This window comes from Anolis sagrei, chromosome 3 (assembly GCF_037176765.1).
Source record: "Anolis sagrei isolate rAnoSag1 chromosome 3, rAnoSag1.mat, whole genome shotgun sequence".
NCBI lineage: Eukaryota > Metazoa > Chordata > Lepidosauria > Squamata > Dactyloidae > Anolis > Anolis sagrei.
The window spans coordinates 69,996,012-70,015,628 of NC_090023.1; the positions used below are offsets into that span (position 1 = coordinate 69,996,012).

The 19,617-nt window shown below is 37.5% G+C and overlaps 1 protein-coding gene across 1 annotated transcript in view; it reads left to right on the top strand.

The window, feature by feature from the left end:
• SON (SON DNA and RNA binding protein) overlaps positions 1 to 18,162 on the top strand; it is a 35,140-nt gene extending 16,978 nt beyond the window's left edge. Inside the window, 10 exon segments of the mRNA XM_067466707.1 lie at positions 863 to 1,032; positions 1,517 to 1,660; positions 2,866 to 3,048; positions 4,913 to 5,023; positions 5,898 to 6,014; positions 13,761 to 13,908; positions 15,640 to 15,708; positions 15,981 to 16,096; positions 17,266 to 17,397; positions 17,399 to 18,162. Coding sequence (XP_067322808.1) covers positions 863 to 1,032; positions 1,517 to 1,660; positions 2,866 to 3,048; positions 4,913 to 5,023; positions 5,898 to 6,014; positions 13,761 to 13,908; positions 15,640 to 15,708; positions 15,981 to 16,096; positions 17,266 to 17,397; positions 17,399 to 17,440 — 1,232 coding nt within the window. The 3' untranslated portion in view covers positions 17,441 to 18,162.
• The last annotated feature ends 1,455 nt before the right edge of the window (positions 18,163 to 19,617 follow it).

Consider the following 19,617-nt stretch of genomic DNA (forward strand, 5'->3'; position numbering starts at 1 on the left):
TATACTATCTGAATATAAGAAAGAACTTCCTCACAGTACATTCTGCTGCCTTTGTGTGTGGTGGAGTCCCCTTCTTTGGGGGCTGTCAGGACTGCTTTGAATGTGTGTTCCCGCATGGCAGAAAGCTGAACTGGATGGCCGGTGTGGTCTCTTCCAACCCTATGATTCCAGTCATCGGTGATTTAACAAGAATTCTTGTTTTCCTCCTGGGCTGCAAACTCTACCAGCAGCACTGCATATTGTAAAAAGCCCCAGTCCTCTTGTTTGTGATGAAAACAGAATAATGTTTCCTACCATATAGAGAAGAAAGGATAAAGTCTGGGACGAGGGGGCAGTTTTCTACTACCAGTCCTCCAAAGAATATCTCTAAGAATTTTTAAATATCTGGTTTCTTTTTTGTTTCGCTCTAAAATGTCAATGGGAAATATTACAGTGTTACTTTTTATTGCCATTTTTGAAGTGAAATGGAGAGAAAAGAGGGAGGGAGGGTACTGTGGGATTGAGTAACATTCTTTGTGTTTACACACATTGGAAGGGATGGATGTGAAAATCATGTCAAAATATGAGACTATAGAGGACACAATGGGGGGGGGGGGGTTAAGTGATGCAGAAGTGAGATTCATGGGGGTGTACCTGGCCTGCATGTTGCACTTTCCCCACCCTTGAATTGAAGAGATGAACTTGGGAAATTCTTTTTGCCTAATTTTAAACTTCTACTGTGGGATTGTCTGAAGTGGCTTCAAAGGCACAAATACTTGTCAAGCATTGAAAGTACCACTATTTTTTAGAGATATGCCTAGTGTTCTTTGTAGCAGGGACATCTGACATAATATAAAGTAATAGTGTCTTAATATTTTTGTAGACAAGGCACAACTCCTTGAAATAGCCAAAGCTAATGCAGCTGCCATGTGTGCTAAGGCTGGTGTTCCTCTGCCTCCAAGCTTGATGCCTGTTGTAACTCCAGAAAAGAAGGAGGAGACTTCTAAGGTTACTTCTAAGACAGCAAAAGAAACAATATTGGAACTTACTGAGGTAAGAAGAATACTTGTGAAAGTAAAGCAAAATTGTCTGGTAAAATTGACTTCCACAATATTGGTTCTTTGAACGTATAAAAATCTGACCAGCTGCAGAATTTTTGAATATGATAGAGTTATGGTAGGGCACAATGATGTTGGAATAGAATATAGTTTTTGACACACTTTAAGATGTGAGAATAATATTGCTCTAATGTTGAAGTGTGATAAGATTATTCTCTTATGTGACAAGCAGCTCTCAAGCAGGTGTTACATGGCTGCTTCATATCTTTAACATGTGACAATTTCATGGCAGTTTAAGCATGCTCTGTTGTAGTGGAAATACAGTCATTTAACCAAAGTGTGCTTCAAGTTAGTTCTTCAATGTCATGGTACTGCTAGATAGTTGTTTGCTTCTTATATGGCAGGTCCTTGGATTTTCCCATACGTTTTATCTGCATATTGTCTTATATTAAGCATCCATATTGGTTGACTTCTTTTAGAAATGCAAGAAGATAGCCCAAAGTCAGGAAGATGATGTGATTGTGAATAAACCTCATGTATCTGATGAAGAGGAAGAGGAACATCCTTTTATTAATCATCCCTTTAAACTCAATGAGCCAAAGCCTATTTTTTTCAACTTAACTGTAAGTGTCATTAAAGTTGCACTTTTAAAAATTATTTTATGTATCCATGTGTTCTTTTATGGAAAATAAGCATGGCAAGAAAAATGGGATAATAGTATTTGTTACAAGATTATTTGTTGTAAAGCAATATTGTTAGTTTTGACCCCTCTTGAAAAAAGTAGTAACTAATTGCCTAGGCCAGTGGTGCCCAGCAGTGGCCCGCAAGAACGAAAATCCGGTCCACAAACCTCCTTTCTCTTTATATATTTTATTTTATTTATTTTATTTCTGCTCCTTTCTACAGAGATGATCAACCCTTCCCCTTTTGGTGCTATTGTTGGAAAGTGGTCCCTGGTCAAAGTGCTCCCTATTCAAGTAGGCCCTGGTCAAGTGTGCCCTGGTCAAAATGGACCCTGGCAAAAAAAAAAAAAAAAAAGGTTGGGAACCACTGGCCTAGGCATACACTCACTTCTTTGGAAACTGGAATTTAGAACTGGAATGCATTTAAAAACTAGAGTATATACATATTGGTTGGAGAATAATAATTAGTATGTGAGAGTTTTACACTGTCCTTGCAAATTGATATTTACTCTACTTGGGAAGTTCCTAGCTGTATTTTCAGGTATTCATTCTGCTACTGAAACACAGTGAACACCTAGTTTGATTGCTATAATGCAAATTCCATTTGTGGGTTGTGCCAGTTATCCCTTCTCAACAACAGGAAGTCTGTTTGTACAAAACTAGTGCATTAATTATAAAAATAACAAAACAATACGTTCATCCCCAGTGTGCCTTATCCAGAAAATGTCCTGCTTTGTAATCAGGAAGTAATTACTTGCCAGAGGATACCAGAGTAGCTGTTGGATTAAAAAGCATCATTGTGTGATCAAGGCTGACCTCTACAAGAAAGTAGTGCTGTAAAGATTCAGAAGAGAAAAGGGGCCATTACTTTCTATGTCTATAACCCTTTTTTCACAATAGGTTTGGATAAGCTCTGACTAGACATTGTTATCTCCATGATAACAATGTTTACAGAATTCATGACTGCTTAAAAAGACGGGAAATGGTGAAAAAAGAAATCAAACCTAATTTCTAGAATATTAGAACGTTAATTTTCATAAACTGTTTAGAACACATTGGTTTAGTTGAGCAGCACTAGGAATGCACTCAGTATGTATAATATATGCATACTCAGAATTGTAATGTTTTTTTCTCCCTCTCTTGAGACTCCGACTGTAAAGCCACCACCTCCAAAAAACCAGGTTACTTTGACAAAAGAGTTTCCGGTTTCTTCTGGATCTCAACACAGGAAAAAAGAGGCTGATAGTGCATATGGAGAATGGGTTCCAGTTGATAAGGACAAGGAGGAAAAGAAAGATGATGTGTTTCCCAACCCAGCTAATCTGGAGGTAAAATGGAGCAACATGTTGATACAAGGCTATAGAGATGTTAGCTGAAAGATGTAAGGAGTATTTGCTGTGAATCTTTTAAAGGCAATTTGTAGATTGTTTGCCTCATTGTATAAGATACTCACAGAGGATTCTAACTTAGTTTAAATGAAGCTGAACTGCACCTGGTTTTGAAGTTTCTTATGTTCAAAACTGTCAGCTGCCTGATAGTGAAAAAATGTTGAAAGCTTTTCTGTGTATTTATATATCTGGTGCCAGAAATTCCGGTGTTGAAGTATATTCTCGATAATATCTTTAAAAGGTCTGTTTGATTCTGGTGCTGTATCAGTGTTAAATGGAATCAGTAAAACTAATGAGATGGTCAGATTAGTATCATGCTGCTTAACTGTGCCAATCGCTAATTAACTATTTAAATGTAAGGATTTTCTGTTGACTTTTATAACTAGTGAAATAGTAGTATTCCAGTAGTGTTTGCTTCTTTATTTTTCTTTCTTTATTAGTGTCAAAGGCATTGCACAAACAGGTATGAAACTGATAAAAATAGGAGCATAAGCGACTAAATAAATTTTGACCAAAACCAGGCAACAGTGGCCGCATTGTCTGTAGTTTTAAACAATTCTTCCTCTGTACATGGTGCAGGGCATTGTGGAGTTGTTTGCTCTGTTCCACAGTCACACAAGGTGGAGGATTCTTTATGGTAGTGCCATTTTGCCAGGTTGTCTTTTGAACTGCCCATTCCACTTCTGAGTCGGTTCAAGGACTTCCAAGTTGTCCATTCTTGGTTTGCCCCTGGAGTCTGCCCTCATGGGGGCCATCCAGTTAGGATTTCCTGGTTTAGCTGCCCAGAGGGGCACTCTGCTGTTCCTGGGGGAACACCAAGAGGAGTGGTGGTTCTCATGAAGCTTTTCCTTGATTTGAGTCCACTTTATGAAGACTTGGCTATTATATGTATGTAGCACTAGTAAAATTATGGATCAGTAGAAAAATTTGGGTGTGTGCAGAAGTAAATTACTTTTTTATCATGAGGTCATCTGGCCCTCCATATGTTGAGTGCACACTTGAGATACACTGATGAGACGAGGTAACTTCAGAGTTTTCATACTGAAGTAGGCATCCACCAGTGGTTACCTCCTGCTCTGACCAAATCTTAATGGTCTTGTTCTTAGTGCCTCTCCCAGATCTTCTTCCTGTCTTAACCTGGGCCATGTATGTTTGGCTCTTTGTTTAGTTGACCATATGTATTTTTCATGAACTTTCTCATGCTTTATTCCTCACCCCCCTAGATTTTAAACTTTCTATATTGTTTTCTGTGAGTATCTTTTAAATGAAATGTTCATCTGTTTTCTCCCCTCCCTATTTTTGAGCACACCAACTTCTTCCTCCAAAACTGAAAGTGGCCTTATTTTTCTACTAAAAACATTAATTATTCAAAACAAAGCGAGCATGGTTGGTGCACCTGGGTTCATAGAAGAATTTGCTTCTTGCAGTGTGGATCTTGATGTTGTAATCAACATTTTTCTCCTGGAGTTGGACTGACTATTCTCTTGTGTGGAAGAAAATTAAGAATGGCACACATATCAATACAATTGTAATTTGAACTAAATCTGTTCCTTCTTGTCTGTAAACCATGCTGTTCAGGGTTTGTAAAAGCAGAGTGTAGATTTAGTCCATACTTCAGTGACCTTCTAGTCATTCCCAGACACAGGTGTAGTGTTCAAGGTATCTAGGAGCTGGTGGGAATCCAGTTGCCCATCTGTGGTGGCTTAAGATGTTAAACTGGATTTTACACAAATAATGTTTTCTCCATAAGGTATACATTGGCAATATGTTCAATTTCAAAACTGATATCTGTACTGTTTTCTAGCCTGTAGATATTTCATCAGCTCTGAGCGAGAGGTCTATAGCCCAGAAAAGGCTTACAGAAAACACATTTGATCTAGAGGCAATGTGCTTGTTAAATCGTGCACAGGAACGGGTAAGTTACAGCTTTTGTTGGATCTTAATCATGAAAGCTGAAGCATACTATGATTGCTGAAATGCTTGTGTTACACAAGTTTCTAGTCATGTTAATTTTAGAACTGTTAGTGTTTTAAGTTCTTTGTCTAAATTAAAGTTATGATTTTGGAAGGATAAATCAGCGTATACAGTGCGCTCTTGGTATCCACTGATTCTAGGACCCCCCCCCCCGACCCCCCCGGTTGAAACCGAAATCCATGGATGCTTAGGTCCCATTATATACAGTGGTGTAGTCAAATGGGATCCCTTGTATAACATTCAAACAAGTGCCAGGAAGATTTTGAGAATCTGTGAACTGGCAGGAGGCTGTAGCAGATTATGCTTACACAATTGTGTAGTGTTTGACCTGGCAAAATCAAGATTTGCTCTTCTTCCTGAATATTTTTGAGCTGTGGTTAATTGAATCCATGGATGCCAAATCTGTGACTATGTTATTTAAAATAATTTTGAAATGAATATTTATTTATTTATTTACCCTATTTATACCCCACCTTTCTCTACCTTGAAGGGGACTCAAGGTGGCTTACATATAGGCAATTATTCAATGCCTTAATGTTATTAGAATTGTATGTGTTTTAAGATAAAATTAAATTATAATTAATACAGATTAAGCATTTAAGAATATTTCATTCAATACTAAAATCACGCCATCCATAATTGTAGTCCAAGCCATTCCATAATCACTGCAAATATTCCAAATTTGTTATTGCACTGCACTATTCTCCGAAAGCCTGTGCTTGTTCTTAAATGTGTACACAGTCTGGCACTCCCACAAGGAGATTGGTTTCTAGGAATGTCTAAAATTTACTAATTCATCACATTTCTTTTTGCAGATTGATGCCTGGGCTGAGCTGAATTCTATACCAGGCCATTTTACAGGAAGCACTGGAGCACAGGTCTTGTCTTCAGAACAGTTATCCAACAGCGGTCCCCAAGCTTGGGTCAAAAAGGTAGATGATATTCAGACAGATGAGTCCAAATGTCACACATTAAATTCTTTTGATATCACTGGAAGAAGTGATAGCGATACACTTAGGACATTAATAGCCTCCTAAATTAGACACGTAAACTGAATTAATTTACTTTTGTGGTCTTTCAAGGTGTGTTTACATTCTTGTTATGGAATCTTTATCTACTATACCTCTGTTGTTAATACTGATTCTGTTAAGTGAACTGTAGACACTCAGATAAAGATCTATGCTCATTTGTATTGAAGAATTTTTATTATTCCCACTGGTTACTGTTATCTTGTGCTGAAATATTCCTGTAATATGGATGCAATTGCGTGGAGAATATCTATTGCTTACTCAGGTAGAGTTCAATTTGATCCTGACTTCATTAAAATTTTGACAGTTCAGTGAGTGGTTAACAGGGCTGTAAAAATCAACTTGCTTGCTTCTTTTGGGTGCAGCCTTGAAAATGGAGCAACAACATGGATGGCTCTATCTGTGTAGTTGAGGGCTCTTCATCTCAAAATGAAAATAGGCAGGAACTCAACCTTATCCTTTATTTGAAGAGGGACTTGAGATCCTCATCACTTCATGATGGTAGCAGTACCATCTGGAAAGACCGGATATGCCTGCTCAGTTATTATGAGGGAAGATGTTATTCTAGGATCCTCTGCATTGTTGGCTTACCCTGAGGAAAATGTTTGCTTGTCTTGTTCTGAGGAACAGGAACAGTATCATGTGAAGGACAAGCAGATTGTTCTCAGCATCTTGTGCTAAAAAGTTGATTGAGGAACTTGCAAACAGCTGGGCAGGAGCCAGCAAAATGTGTCTATAGAGCAAAATTATACATTTTGGTAAGGTCTGAGGACAAGCAGAGCATATGTGTCTGGCATGAGTTGATCTGTGGTTTGTAGGGATTAGAGGACAATTAAAATAATAAATTGATACTTTGGTCACAGCTAAGATTTTTAATAGGAGCTCTGACCTGATCTCTATAAACTTTTCTTCATTGTCCTGGGAGTCCATGTTGGTTGGGTGGCAATACAGAAATACTTTAAATAGTAATAAATAAATACATAATAATTATTGGATGGTTCTGAGGAGAAAACCTCTGCGAAGAAGGGAATTCTGAGCTACCAAGATAATTTGTCAAATTAGATTTAAGATTGGACTGCACTAGAGAATTTAGAAGACCCCTGGAGAGTAAGGCTGTTTGCTTGTCAAGTATATTTTTACAGTCTTGACAAATGATATTTCATCTTTCTCTCAGCACACTTGTCTGTCAGAATTAATTTTAGCCAATTCCTAGCTTCAGCTGTTTTTGACTTAGCACTGTTTCTTGGAGCCAACCAATTTGAAAGATGGGATTGTTGTTTATATATAAGCACCCAGATACAGTAGCTAGAGGGCTTTTTAGATTGCTGTTGATAAAATGTATTATACACTTTTACACTTTTGTAATTAAAAGTATATGGAAAATTCTGTAAATATATTAATATCTGTAAATATTACCTGCTGAACAGATTTTCTTTGTGGAAATAAAAATGATGTGGAACGACAGCGACCATTTTAACAAAGGATTTGCTGAAGCTGGTTGTATGTTTGTCTTTCATCACCATGTACCATTCACAAAAGAGACTTACACTTGCTATAATTTAATTGGCAATGTATCTATTAGGTCTATGCCAGTAGATTTTAATAAAATATGAGAAGACTGAGAAGGTGGTTCTTGAATCATGACATCCTGAAAACAGAATAATTCAAAAATAATTTGGTTTCCCCCTCACTTTAGTAAGAAACATGTGACATTGGGTGGGTTAAATGGTTCCTACTTCATATCCTATTAATTTACTTTTTTTGCAGCTGATTCAGACTGCAGTATACCGATCAAGTAGTGATCATGTAGATGTTATTTAGTGATAGTGGGAGCTCAGGGGTCCCTTAATATATTTGCCACCTGAACATAGCACTGATATTAGTTAGCATAGGGAAGGGTTAACATTCTTGTGGTTGTTTTGCTGTCTGTGCCCCTGTTCAGAATATTTCACTTCACTTTCTGTCCCTGTAATAATTGAATTTTGACAAATTTGGCTTGTTGTATGAACAAGGATTGGTGATAAATCTTCAGTGGAAACACCTTTTCCCCGTAGCAACTCTTTCAGGAGTGAATTTCTCTTCCTAGGGGTAGATTTCTATCACTTCCAGTTGTCTCACTCCTGTTCTTAACTATGAGTCATTTGTAAGTCAGATGTTTGTAACTCAGGGACTGCCTGTACTTTGCTCCTGATGTTTGAGATGTTTTTTTGTGTTGTGGTTGCCCTCTCCTTCTAAAGATTTTTTCCTTATTGAAGTAAAGTCAGACATAGTTTGAAAGAAGATCTTCATATGTTAAAATGTATTAATTTCCTGTTCAAACTTTTCTGACTAAATCAGGCAACATAAAAATGCTATTCTCAACCAGAAAATTTTTTTCCCCTTTAAAATCTTGATTGAAAAGGCTTTCTACAGCAATTTAAAGTTTAGTTGGTTTGGTCTTTGCTGCTGGGCACTCATCCTTGTAAGTAAGACCCATTAAAATCAGTAGAGCCATAAGGAAATCAAACTTAGTCACCTTTGCCTAAAGACAGTATAAGTTCATTTGCAAATGCAAAATATATTAAACTCTGCAGAGTACCTGCCCAGCATGTTTATTCTTTATAGGCATATTCTTGTTAATTCAAATGTATGACAAAGCATCAGAGGTTCTTTGGATGAAGGTTGATAAAATACTTAAGTATGCATTCAAAAAATAGCATAGCTGAGTCCTTGTGCCAGAAAGGTAGATAGGTTTCTAGGAATAAGTAGCTCTTGTTCTGTTTTGTGGTTATTACAAAGTTCTGGCCTTCTGTTTATTAGTATAAATTTTCAACCAAAACCACTTTTTTTCTTTTGCTAAATATAATTTATCAACACTTAAATGGCATTTTTTAAACTTTATATTGACATAATCATACAACAACATATTTGTGGATCAGGTCATAATGGAAAGTTTAAGGCACTTCAAACAGATATTAATATTATACTACATTCTGTTTCTCTTCTGAATTAAAAGCTTTGTTGTGTACAGATATTTTGTGACTTGGCTTCTCTAGAATAGGAGACCTGGTTAATTTTGATATCTCTGGGAGAAAAGTAGTTTTTGCAAGGATGGAATGGGAGATGAATATTTATCAGTGAGTGCGTGTTTCTTGACTGTTAGGAATGCTATGCTCTTATCCAACTTTCCCTGTCGTAGTCTGGGGACTCCTTTCAGGATCTAATTTTTCTCTGGAAGTCTCTATTGATCTTACATGATTGAGGCCATGAATTAATATCCTACTGGTGAGTGCCCAGATGGACATTTATGGGAGAAAGGGTAGTGCTTCATTGGGCTGTAATAATTATCTTCCCTTACTTCAGAAGCCAGTAACTGCCAGTGTTAATGTTTCCTGAGAGCAGTGCAAGGTTCTCCAACAAAGTAAGCATTTCATGGTAACAGCATTAAAAAGAATGATGGGGAAAGGGGCTGGGCTTTTTTAAAATGTGGTCTTTAGGAGCTGTACTTGTGTATAGGTTTCTAAACATTTGGATACTATACTTTAGGACAGGACTTTTGTTGTATTTATCTTCTCATATACATCCTATGGAACATCTGACATCCTGAAAAATCCACATCTTTTAAAAGGTGTCCTTGCTTTTGAAGTTGAAGAAGATAGTTTAGATCAGAGTTTCTCAAACTGCTCCCCCAGATGTTTTGGACTTTAACACCCACAATTCCTAAGAGCTGATAAGGTGACTGAGATTTCCGGGAGCTGAGGTCCAAAACATCTGAAGGAACACAGTTTGAGAAACACTGGTTTAGATAACTAGGGCGTACCTGCTCTGGAAAGGCAGGCACCACATATGGTTTTTAGTGATGAAAGAATAGGACTGGATACAGCTTCCAGCTCCTACACCAAGTTTATCTATCATACTTTGATATTGTATGCAATTATTGTACCCAGATTCATCAAAGGAAATTGAATGATGGAAGGTAATATATTTTGACTGTGGAATGTGGGTCTTTGTGATGCATCTTTATCAAGCTGTTTTTCTACAAAGACCTTGAAGACAATGTACCGGCAATAGTAGTATTTGAAACAGTAAGAAATTGCCTATCCTTCTTGCTGTTTCTTTCTCTGCCTTCACGTCTTCTCTAGTGTGCTTGATGATTTCCATAATTCTGTTACTTCCCAGGTGCATAGGCACCGAGAGAGCCCTGGAAGTTTCAGCTGCCCTCTTCTCTTCTTCACCCATGATACTACCATCTTGGGTTCACTTAAAAAACAAAATATTTGCTAAGTTGGAAGTACATTCACAAGTACTGTTTTGCTCATAAGCAGTACTTGTGAGTGTACATAGGAAATATGGATTGTAATTAGAAGTTATGCAAAAGACACAGGTATGTGTAAAGTTTCATTTCTAAACTAAATACAAGCTTTGCCAATATTGACAGTGGCAGACATGTGTCTATTTTGTATGTGTGTGTTTTAATAGGCATTCACCCTTTCATGCATTTCATCCTTGATAAGGTATTGATAATTCCCTATTTTAGGCATTTGCTCTTTCCTTGGCATTAAGAGGTTGCAGTAAATTCTACCTTTTCTCGTGGTTGCCCAAATACCACACTAGCCGTTTTATTCCTATATATGTTGGTGTTGATTTTCTCCTGTGTCCCAAATTCTTAAGATGTTTGTCCTGTAAACTGATCATGAACCAGTCAACTCTTTCCCACAACATAAAGATGAAATGGATTGGTTCCATCTACTGGCAAGAGACCTGCATTGCTTTAGTTTTATCTGACAGAAAATCTGAGAGTTGACAGGTTAGAACAGTGGTTCTCAACCTGTGGGTCCCCAGATGTTTTGGCCTTTAACTCCCATAAATCCTAACAACTGGTAAACTGGGTGGGATTTCTGGGAGTTGTAGGCCAAAACACCCGGGGACCCACATGTTGAGAACCACTAGTTTAGAAACTGCCACAGAATCAATAGTGTGAATATCAGGATGAGAATATCAAAATGCCATTGGATGTAATTAAGAAAAAAGCTTCCAGTTCCCTGTTTTTCTGTTAAAAGATTATTAAACTTTAATAATTCCTCATGGTATTTTAGATATGCCCATATGATTCAAATAATTGTCTTAAAAACAGAGTATAACTGTTATAATTTCATATAAACATTTCCATATAAATATTATATCAACACTGCAGATTTATTACAAATTACCTCTGTTTGGGCAGTTGTTATATCTAGTTCATAGATAAAATAGTAAAACTGAGGACCTCACATATCATTTTTAAAAAGTTATTTTAAATAGTTTCTAAGGCTAGAAGGGCTAAGAAGCTCATCAATCCGTGAATAAAATTAGTCCCATTGGAATCATTAACACTTCAATGCACAGTGAAATACCTAACAGTGCAGTTCTGTAATTGTCAACATAAAAGTAATTGCCATTGAGTTCAGTGGTACGAACCTACAGGTAAACAAGGTTTGGAATTACAGGCAATTGTATTGTAGGCACACATGACTTGCTACAGGTTGAGTATCCTTTATCTGGAATTCCAAAATATGAAATACTTCAAAATTGTCCACTTGGTTGGCTGAGATAGTGACACCTTTGCTTTCTAATGGGTCAGTGCATACACCAAAATTATCAAACTGATTGCATACAATTAACTTTAGGCTAGGTATATAAGGCATCTATGAAAACCTGGGTTCCATTATGCACATATATGCAAAAACATGTATTCCAAAATCTTTAAAAATTTGAAGACCCAAACACTTCTGCTCTCAAACGTTTAGGATGAGGGATACTCAGCTTGTGCTGGACCTGACTGACATAACTTATCTGTCTAGCCAATTAGGAAAGGAGGTTCCCAATGCTAGATATGCTTTTTAGAGATGAACTGTACTTCAAAACACATGGCTCTTCTAATTGTACTCCGTAGGCCTAAACTTTTTTGGCTTATAGGACTTTGAAATACGTATTCTATATATGTGGACAAATGTACATTCAAGATTCCACTTCTTGCTTTTACACCTAAAAAGATTATTTGTATTCCACCACCCAATCATTTTGGAAAATACATGGGAATATGCCACAGCCATCAAGCGCCCTCTCTTGCCGAAATGATGGTCAGTGCCATCTCTGTGAACCGGTTGCCCATTGGTGATGAAGCAGGCATTGTTGATGAACATTCTATCATTGCAAAGCAGGTACAAAAGAGGAGTCGGAGCCCTGGGTGACCTTGGCTGGGGTTTGTATCATTCTCTGCATGGTTGCCCTTTTCTAATGAGAGGTTCCTGGAAAGGAGGGGAGGATGAAAATGGAAGTAAGTAAAAGCCATTCTAGGTGTATCAACATGAAGCAGTTGATAACTGGCACCAGCTAAAATATCACTATGTACTCAAAACTGCATGGCTTGCACCAGTCAAACATTCTTCAGTGACAGAGGTAAAGTTTGCCTCACTTTAGCATTTCCATATAGTTTTCCAAAGTAATGTTCAACTGCATGATTATAAGCTCTGGTTTAATTGCATTACCAAAAGTGATATAATACCCGAGGAACTCAAATTACACATATTCTAAAAACCTTTACCATTTTGTGTTTTGATACTAGGATATGGAGTGTTAAATCACAATGGCCCTGTGTGTCTTGACCATTTGTGTTGAGGAAGAAATCATTTCTAAGAATGGTTATATACCTGATTATACACTCCTGACTTGCTTTCAGAAACTATACTCAGTAATCAAATATTTATAGCAGACTGAAAGCAAATACATTACTGATGTCTAGGTTGATTCACAACGGTTGTTCTGCACCTCACGGAAGACAACCTGGCAATATTTGTTATGCTAACGCTGCCAGTGTATATTTGTAATACTAGCAGTTTGTTGCGTCGGGTCATTGGGTGGGGCAGAAAAGAGAGATGATAGTTCACAGAATAGCCTGTGAACTTTCACCCCTCTATATGGAAACTTGTTTCAGGGCCAAATCTGCCTTGTAGCTGTCTTCTTGCCACGGTCAATGCCAGCCCTACTATTCGCAACACTGCGGCCACCGAGGCCTAGGTACGTAAACGTTTAAGGCGTTTTTAAAGTACTTTAAAGCAACAAGAATGTTTTAAAAAATACTTGTTTGGTAATCTTAACAACCTATAATAATACAGCTTGTGATTTTTTTGAAAGAGTCTTAATGTGCTACTGTTGAACTGTGTGCCTATGTTTTGCTCTTTTAAAGAAGTGCTTGTATCATGTAGAGAGATCTTTGGGCAATGAGCACTTGCTGTTTGTGTGTTAGGGGGTTTTGGAGACCAAAGTAATCTCTAAAAATTTCATTTGTAGATGCTTGTGTTTTATTGAATAATTGGGTATTGAATTGTTTAATAACCACCTCTTTCCACAAGATGAGAAAAGATACATTGAAGTCTCAGTAGTATATTTTACATGCTTTTAAAAAGAAATATTTAGGAACAGATTGTTTGTATTTCCAGTTTTGTATTCAAACATTTATTTTTCAATAATGTTTCTATACAAGTTATAATAGGTTTAACAGTTGAAAATCAGACTTGAAATGCAAGGAAAATGCATGTATTTAATTGAGGGCTAGAAACCGAAGAATTACTCTTTTTTTTCTTAAGAGAGTACTAAACAAAGTGTTCTTTTTTACTTTTTCTTTTTGGATAGGATCAATTTCTTAGAGCTGCACCAGTATCTGGAGGAATGGGAGCCCAGCTCATGAGGAAAATGGGATGGAGAGAAGGAGAAGGCTTGGGCAAAAACAAAGAGGGGAATAAGGAGCCTATTTTAGTCGACTTCAAGACTGATCGGAAAGGTGAGTCTTCCTCCTGAGACAAGTTGGCACCACTTAACTTCAATCAGCGAAGATAACCCAGCTATAGTAACAATTCCTTGGATAAAGTTTAGTTCTATTGTTCTCGATTGAAATCCTGCCTTAGGGAGAATGGAAACGGAAAACTCCTGCATTGAACACTTTAATCCAACACTTCCACTGCATGCTTCACTTTGAGCAAAATATTCCCTCACAATGATTACATGTTTGTTAGAGTTTAAGTAGGCATATGTACACCCAGATGTTTGAAGCAGTGCATGAGAGGATTTTTATGTCTGAGCCATCACTTTTCTGGTGCTCAAAGAAATGTAAAGTTTTTGGTTTATCTTGATGGGTGGGTAGCAGATTTTTATTCCTGTGCTCCTTTGACATTTCAGTGAGTTGTTGTCAGGCATTTATGCCTGGTGGTCATTAGTGTTTTTGGAGAAAGATGCTTTTCTTTATGACCTACTTACCTGATTGCCAGAAAATCATTGCCACACTATTTCAGGCCAAGTGGCTCCTATTTCAGGCAGAGCTGGATGAAGTTCTCTTCTGGCTCAAAACAGTGGCTGTGATTCTTCTTCCTCGGATGTGTGCCCAAGCCTGTGTCAGCCTTTGTAGCCATGCCTTCATGTGCTACCATTTCAACATCTAGGGTACTTGATCTATAGGATTCACTCTTCCCAATGCAATCTTCTCCACCTGTCTTTTGTGGTTTCTGAAAGAAGAATTTGCTGTATTCTGGGAGAGGGCTGCTATGCAATTATTGCCTCTTCATCACAAGCATGCTTGGTTAGTTGGTTGCATGTAGCCACCCAACTGGGTTATATGGAGACACTCTTCTTCCCTCCTTCATTGGGGAATGTTTGTCATCATAGACCTGAAGGGTGAATATGTTATATATATTGGGGAATGTTTGTCATCATAGACCTGAAGGGTGAATATGTTATATATGCCTTCACCCAAAACAATGCTGGTAATTTGCTTTGGAGCCAATATCTCCACAAAGGGGAAGGTTTGTATATTGTATTGTATGTTTTTGTTCGTTGTGTAAAAGGCATTGAATGTTTGCCTTATATATGTACTGTAATCTGCTCTGAGTCCCTCTGGGAAGATAAAGTGGAATATAATTAAAGTATTATATCATCATCTCTTGGAGTTCAAAGCTCTATGCTTTGATATGACTATTGTGCATTAAAGTGCAGTGGCAAAATGCATTGCAGTGATATTGATGTTCTTGAAGACTCACATATTAACTGTGGTTGCATTGCTGATTAGCTCCTGGTGGCTTTATCTCAGACCTGATGATGGGATGACCTCATCTTAAACTTGTTCAAAAAAACCTCCACTTTCGCATCAATCGTAAAACCCCACAACCTATCCAAACCATTCACCATGCATATCATATTCTAGAGCAGACCTCTTCAATCTGTGGCCCTCCAGGAGTTTTGGACTTCAGCTCCCAGAATTCCTGACCATTGAACAAGCTCTTGACTAGGGGTTCTGGAAGTCATAGTCCCAAACACCTGGAGGGCCGCAGGTTGAAGAGGTCTGCCCTAGAGTGTATGTCATACTTAAAGTGCTTTCTCATCTTGTCAGCACAACAAGCTGATGTTTGCTTATTTTAAAAGATAATGCTTTCATACAGAAATGTTGTCCTTTATCTTATGGGATAGAAGAAGGTGAAGTGAAGAATGCATGCATATGCTTTTTAATGTATTTATTCTTTAGGCTTGGTTGCAGTGGGAGAAAAGACACAGAAGAGACGTGGGCCTTTCAGTGCAGTGAAAGATCTTTCAGGTGAGACATTTAACATTTTTGGATAGGGCTGAATGCTTTACATAAAGAAGGTTGCATGTTTAATCCATGCCATCTCAGGTTAAAAGGGTTGGGTAAAAATTGAAGAGAATAATCCTTAGCCCCTTCCGTCCCAGAGAACAGCAGCAAGTTGGGAAACACAGTTCTGAATTAGATGAGTAAAACAGTCCTGGTGAAAGCTTGCAAAGTGCTTGTCTGAATTCTAACTTTAATACTTCAAGATAATTTTTCAAACAAAATATATTTTTATGAAGGCAAACATCCTGTTTCTGCATTGCTGGAGGTCTGTAATAAAAGAAGATGGTCACCCCCTGTGTTTGTGTTGGTGAATGACAATCGGCCTGAATATCGCAAAAATTTTCTTTTTAAGGCAAGTGGAATTTTCTTACAATATTGCTAATTATATTTGGTCTTGTTTTATTATCTATGCCTGTGAGTGGTCATTCCCACTGAACTTCAATCTGATGAAGTTTCTAACCTGTCCATGTCAATTGGCCAGAATGCTGTGCTGTGGACATCTGTGTGTATTCCTGAATCATTGCACAATAAACTGCTAAAATAACAACCACAGTGGACTGGAAATACTGATCATAGTATTCTAAAAACCTCCTTGTTCCTTTTGTATGGTTTGTTGTATTAATATTATTGTTCATGTGCGATAATATTTTAAACATTTTGTGATGGCTTTTATTTTGTGGGGTTGTGTTGGATTTTTGGTGTGAACTGAGGCCCCATCAGTACTGCCATATAATGCATTTTCTAACTGCATTACATGGTTAGTGTGTAGATTTATAAAATGCAGTTAAATGGTAATGTATGTGTCTACACTGAAGAGCAACTTCATTTGCTTAAAATTTGTGCCATATAAGAAGTCGGGGTACAGAATGTTACCGTAATTCACTGCATAATTGGTGTGCCCCGTTTTTTATTTCCAAAAATGACTTCCAGCCTTTCCTTGCATGATGGGTACAGAGATGATTCCTCCTTCCATCCTCAAAGGCAAGGCAGTTTAAAAAGCCTGAAATAAAAGCCTCTGGAACTTGGGTCTTCCCTCCTTTCTCCCCCAAGAGCTCCATCTCAGATTTTGTAAAGTGTCTTGCCTGCAGAAAAAGAAAGGGGGGGGGGACCCAGAAACTGGAGAATCAAGGGCTGCTATTTTCCATTAAGTAGTAGTCACGCCAGGTCTTATTTTAAATTTTTGCTTATTAGGACATTTTTAAAGATGTCCTATTTTTTCATGTACAAAACTCTCTTGCTTAATTGCGCCCACTTGGGCATTTACAAACTTAAGTATTAATGGGATATTATTTTATTTCTATTTAATTACATAATAATAATAATTCAATGCACCTGTCATGTGTTGCAACAGACGTATTTAAATGCATTTGTCTGGCTGACAAACTTAATTGGGGCTTATTTTGGGGATAGGTCTTGTTTTGGGAGCGATGAAGTACAGTAATAATAGATTCATATTTTTTTAGTCTTCTGTAGAAGGAACATACCGTACTTAATTTTGAATACCGTGTCTCCCTCATACAGGTGATGGTCAATGGAGTTGAACATAAGCCGACGTTTGTGAGTCCCAACAAGAAGCATGCGAAAGCTGTGGCCGCGACTGTGGCTCTCCAGGCCTTGGGACTCGTACCAAAGGATCTCTTGGCTAATGCCACCAGCTTCAGGAGTGCCTCTGACACCTAGACCATTGTTTTTATAATGATATTTCAGAAGTTTTTATTCTGCAGAAGAGGGGTATTTTCCCTCCTGTGATTTTGTAAATACATTAGCAGGTTACTGTAAAAACTGTACAGACACCTCCAGGCTTTCTTTTTGTACATGGGAAATTTATTTAAATCATTTATTAGTTTGGGTATGTATATTGTTAGTGATGTCATTATTTCTTAAATTACTAAAAATCAAAACATGACTCTGGAAATATCCATAACTTGTTTTAAAGCGTAGTCTTCATCTTTCCGTATGACATGTAAATTCTTAGGATTTTGTACCATGATGCAGTTCCCATAGTTTTGGTAACATTTGTTAGAGTCAGCAAAATTGTATAGTCTCGAGTCTACAACAGCTGGCAGCTAAGGCTACTGTCAGGTCCTATTTATCTGCAAATCAAAAATAATGAATTTGCTGAAGGATACTGCAATTACTGTTTCCCTCTTTCAGTATTTGATATCTGGTTCAGGGGGGAAATCTACATTTAAATGAGAAGGAAGCGTATAGAACAGGACTGATAAAAATCGAAACATAAAAAGGTTGCATGTTTTGGTACAAGGAACATGACATTGTATTTTCTGTCTCAAACATAATGCTTGATGTTGATTGTATACATTTGGAGTAAACAAATGTTCAGATATAACTGGATGGGATGTAGAATGATGCTAATACTGTATGCAGGCTTGTCAATAAAGCAGCACAAGTTTCTTCTTACTTACCGACCAATTAACAATCAATTAACATTCTGATTACCTGCAAGAAGGGGGATAGTGACAGGGGTTTCCCATTGTAAAATCTTAGAGCTCACAGATGTTTACTGTTTAGCACGATGAATTCTTTACAGTGCTAAAAGTTGCCTTTACTATTGAGATAAGCCACCACTGAAGATCATGGGAAACTGTATTTAGATGCTCTTTTCAGCACTTGATTGATTGAATGAGATGTCCCTAATTCTTTTAGTTATAGGGTATCAGAGATAATATCTCAGGGTTTAAGTATAGTCAATACTATAGTCGGCAGACTCTGCTTGCTTCTTAACTCCATATTATTTTCACTGTTTAATATTGCTGCTTAATAAACTTAGTTGCAAGAGAAATGTATACAGTGTACAGCCAACCCGTTAATCGTGTACCTGTTAAGTCATTTGATATTCTCTTTTAGTATTTTCGCACCCTTGACACACACACACATATATGGTGAAGAAATTTATTCTAGATTAATTGCTTGCATTAAATAATACACTTAAGATTCCTAAACCCTAGTCTCTATCCAAAGTGTTGTTTCCTTATTTGAAAACTATTTCTGCTGGTGGACAAAGCAACTTTTCAGTTGATATCTTTTGGCTCTATTTTGTTTTACATGTGAGGCTTCAGAGGTACAGTTTCTTCTAATGATGTCCTTGTTGAAACAATCAATGGATGGAGGAAAGTGAAAGACAGATAAGTCAAAATTTGCCTTACTTGAAAACTGAACTACATGAAATCCTGACAGGCACACTTAATATATCCAGTAATGTTTATAAAAATATGAAATGGTTGCAATGGATATGTTTGGTACAGCTTTTTAAACCAGTCTTGATTGGTATTGAGAGCTGTGATTTGAATAAAGTTGGAAGCTCCTTCCTTGGAAACTTTTAAACAGGCTGGATGGCCATCTGTTAACGATACTTTGTGCTTTTCCTGCATGGCAGGAGGTTGGACTAGATGGCTCATGTGGTCTCTTCCAACTTGATTCTATTAATACAGTAGATACTTTTTTTCATGTCAGGAGCAACTTGAGAAATTGCAAGTTGCTTCTGGTGTGAGATAATTAGATGTCTGCAAGGACGCTGCCCAGGGGACACCTGGATGTTTTACCATCCTGTGGGAGGCTTCTCATGCCCCTGCATGAGAAGCTGGAGCTGACAGACAGGAGCTCACCCTGCTCCCCAGATTCAAACTGCCCAACCTTTAGGTCAGCAGTCCTGCTGGCACAAGGGTTTAACCTGGTGTACCACCGGGGGGTGGGGGGGCAGGGCTGCAGTATATACTAAAAAAGCTAAAACATTTTTCATATGAGATACAGAACTGCAAGCACACAGCCATAGTGGATGAAGCTTCAAATACTATTTTTGTAAAACATTAAAATTAATAGCTTTTAAAATTAACAGGATTTTCAATGTATGCTGCA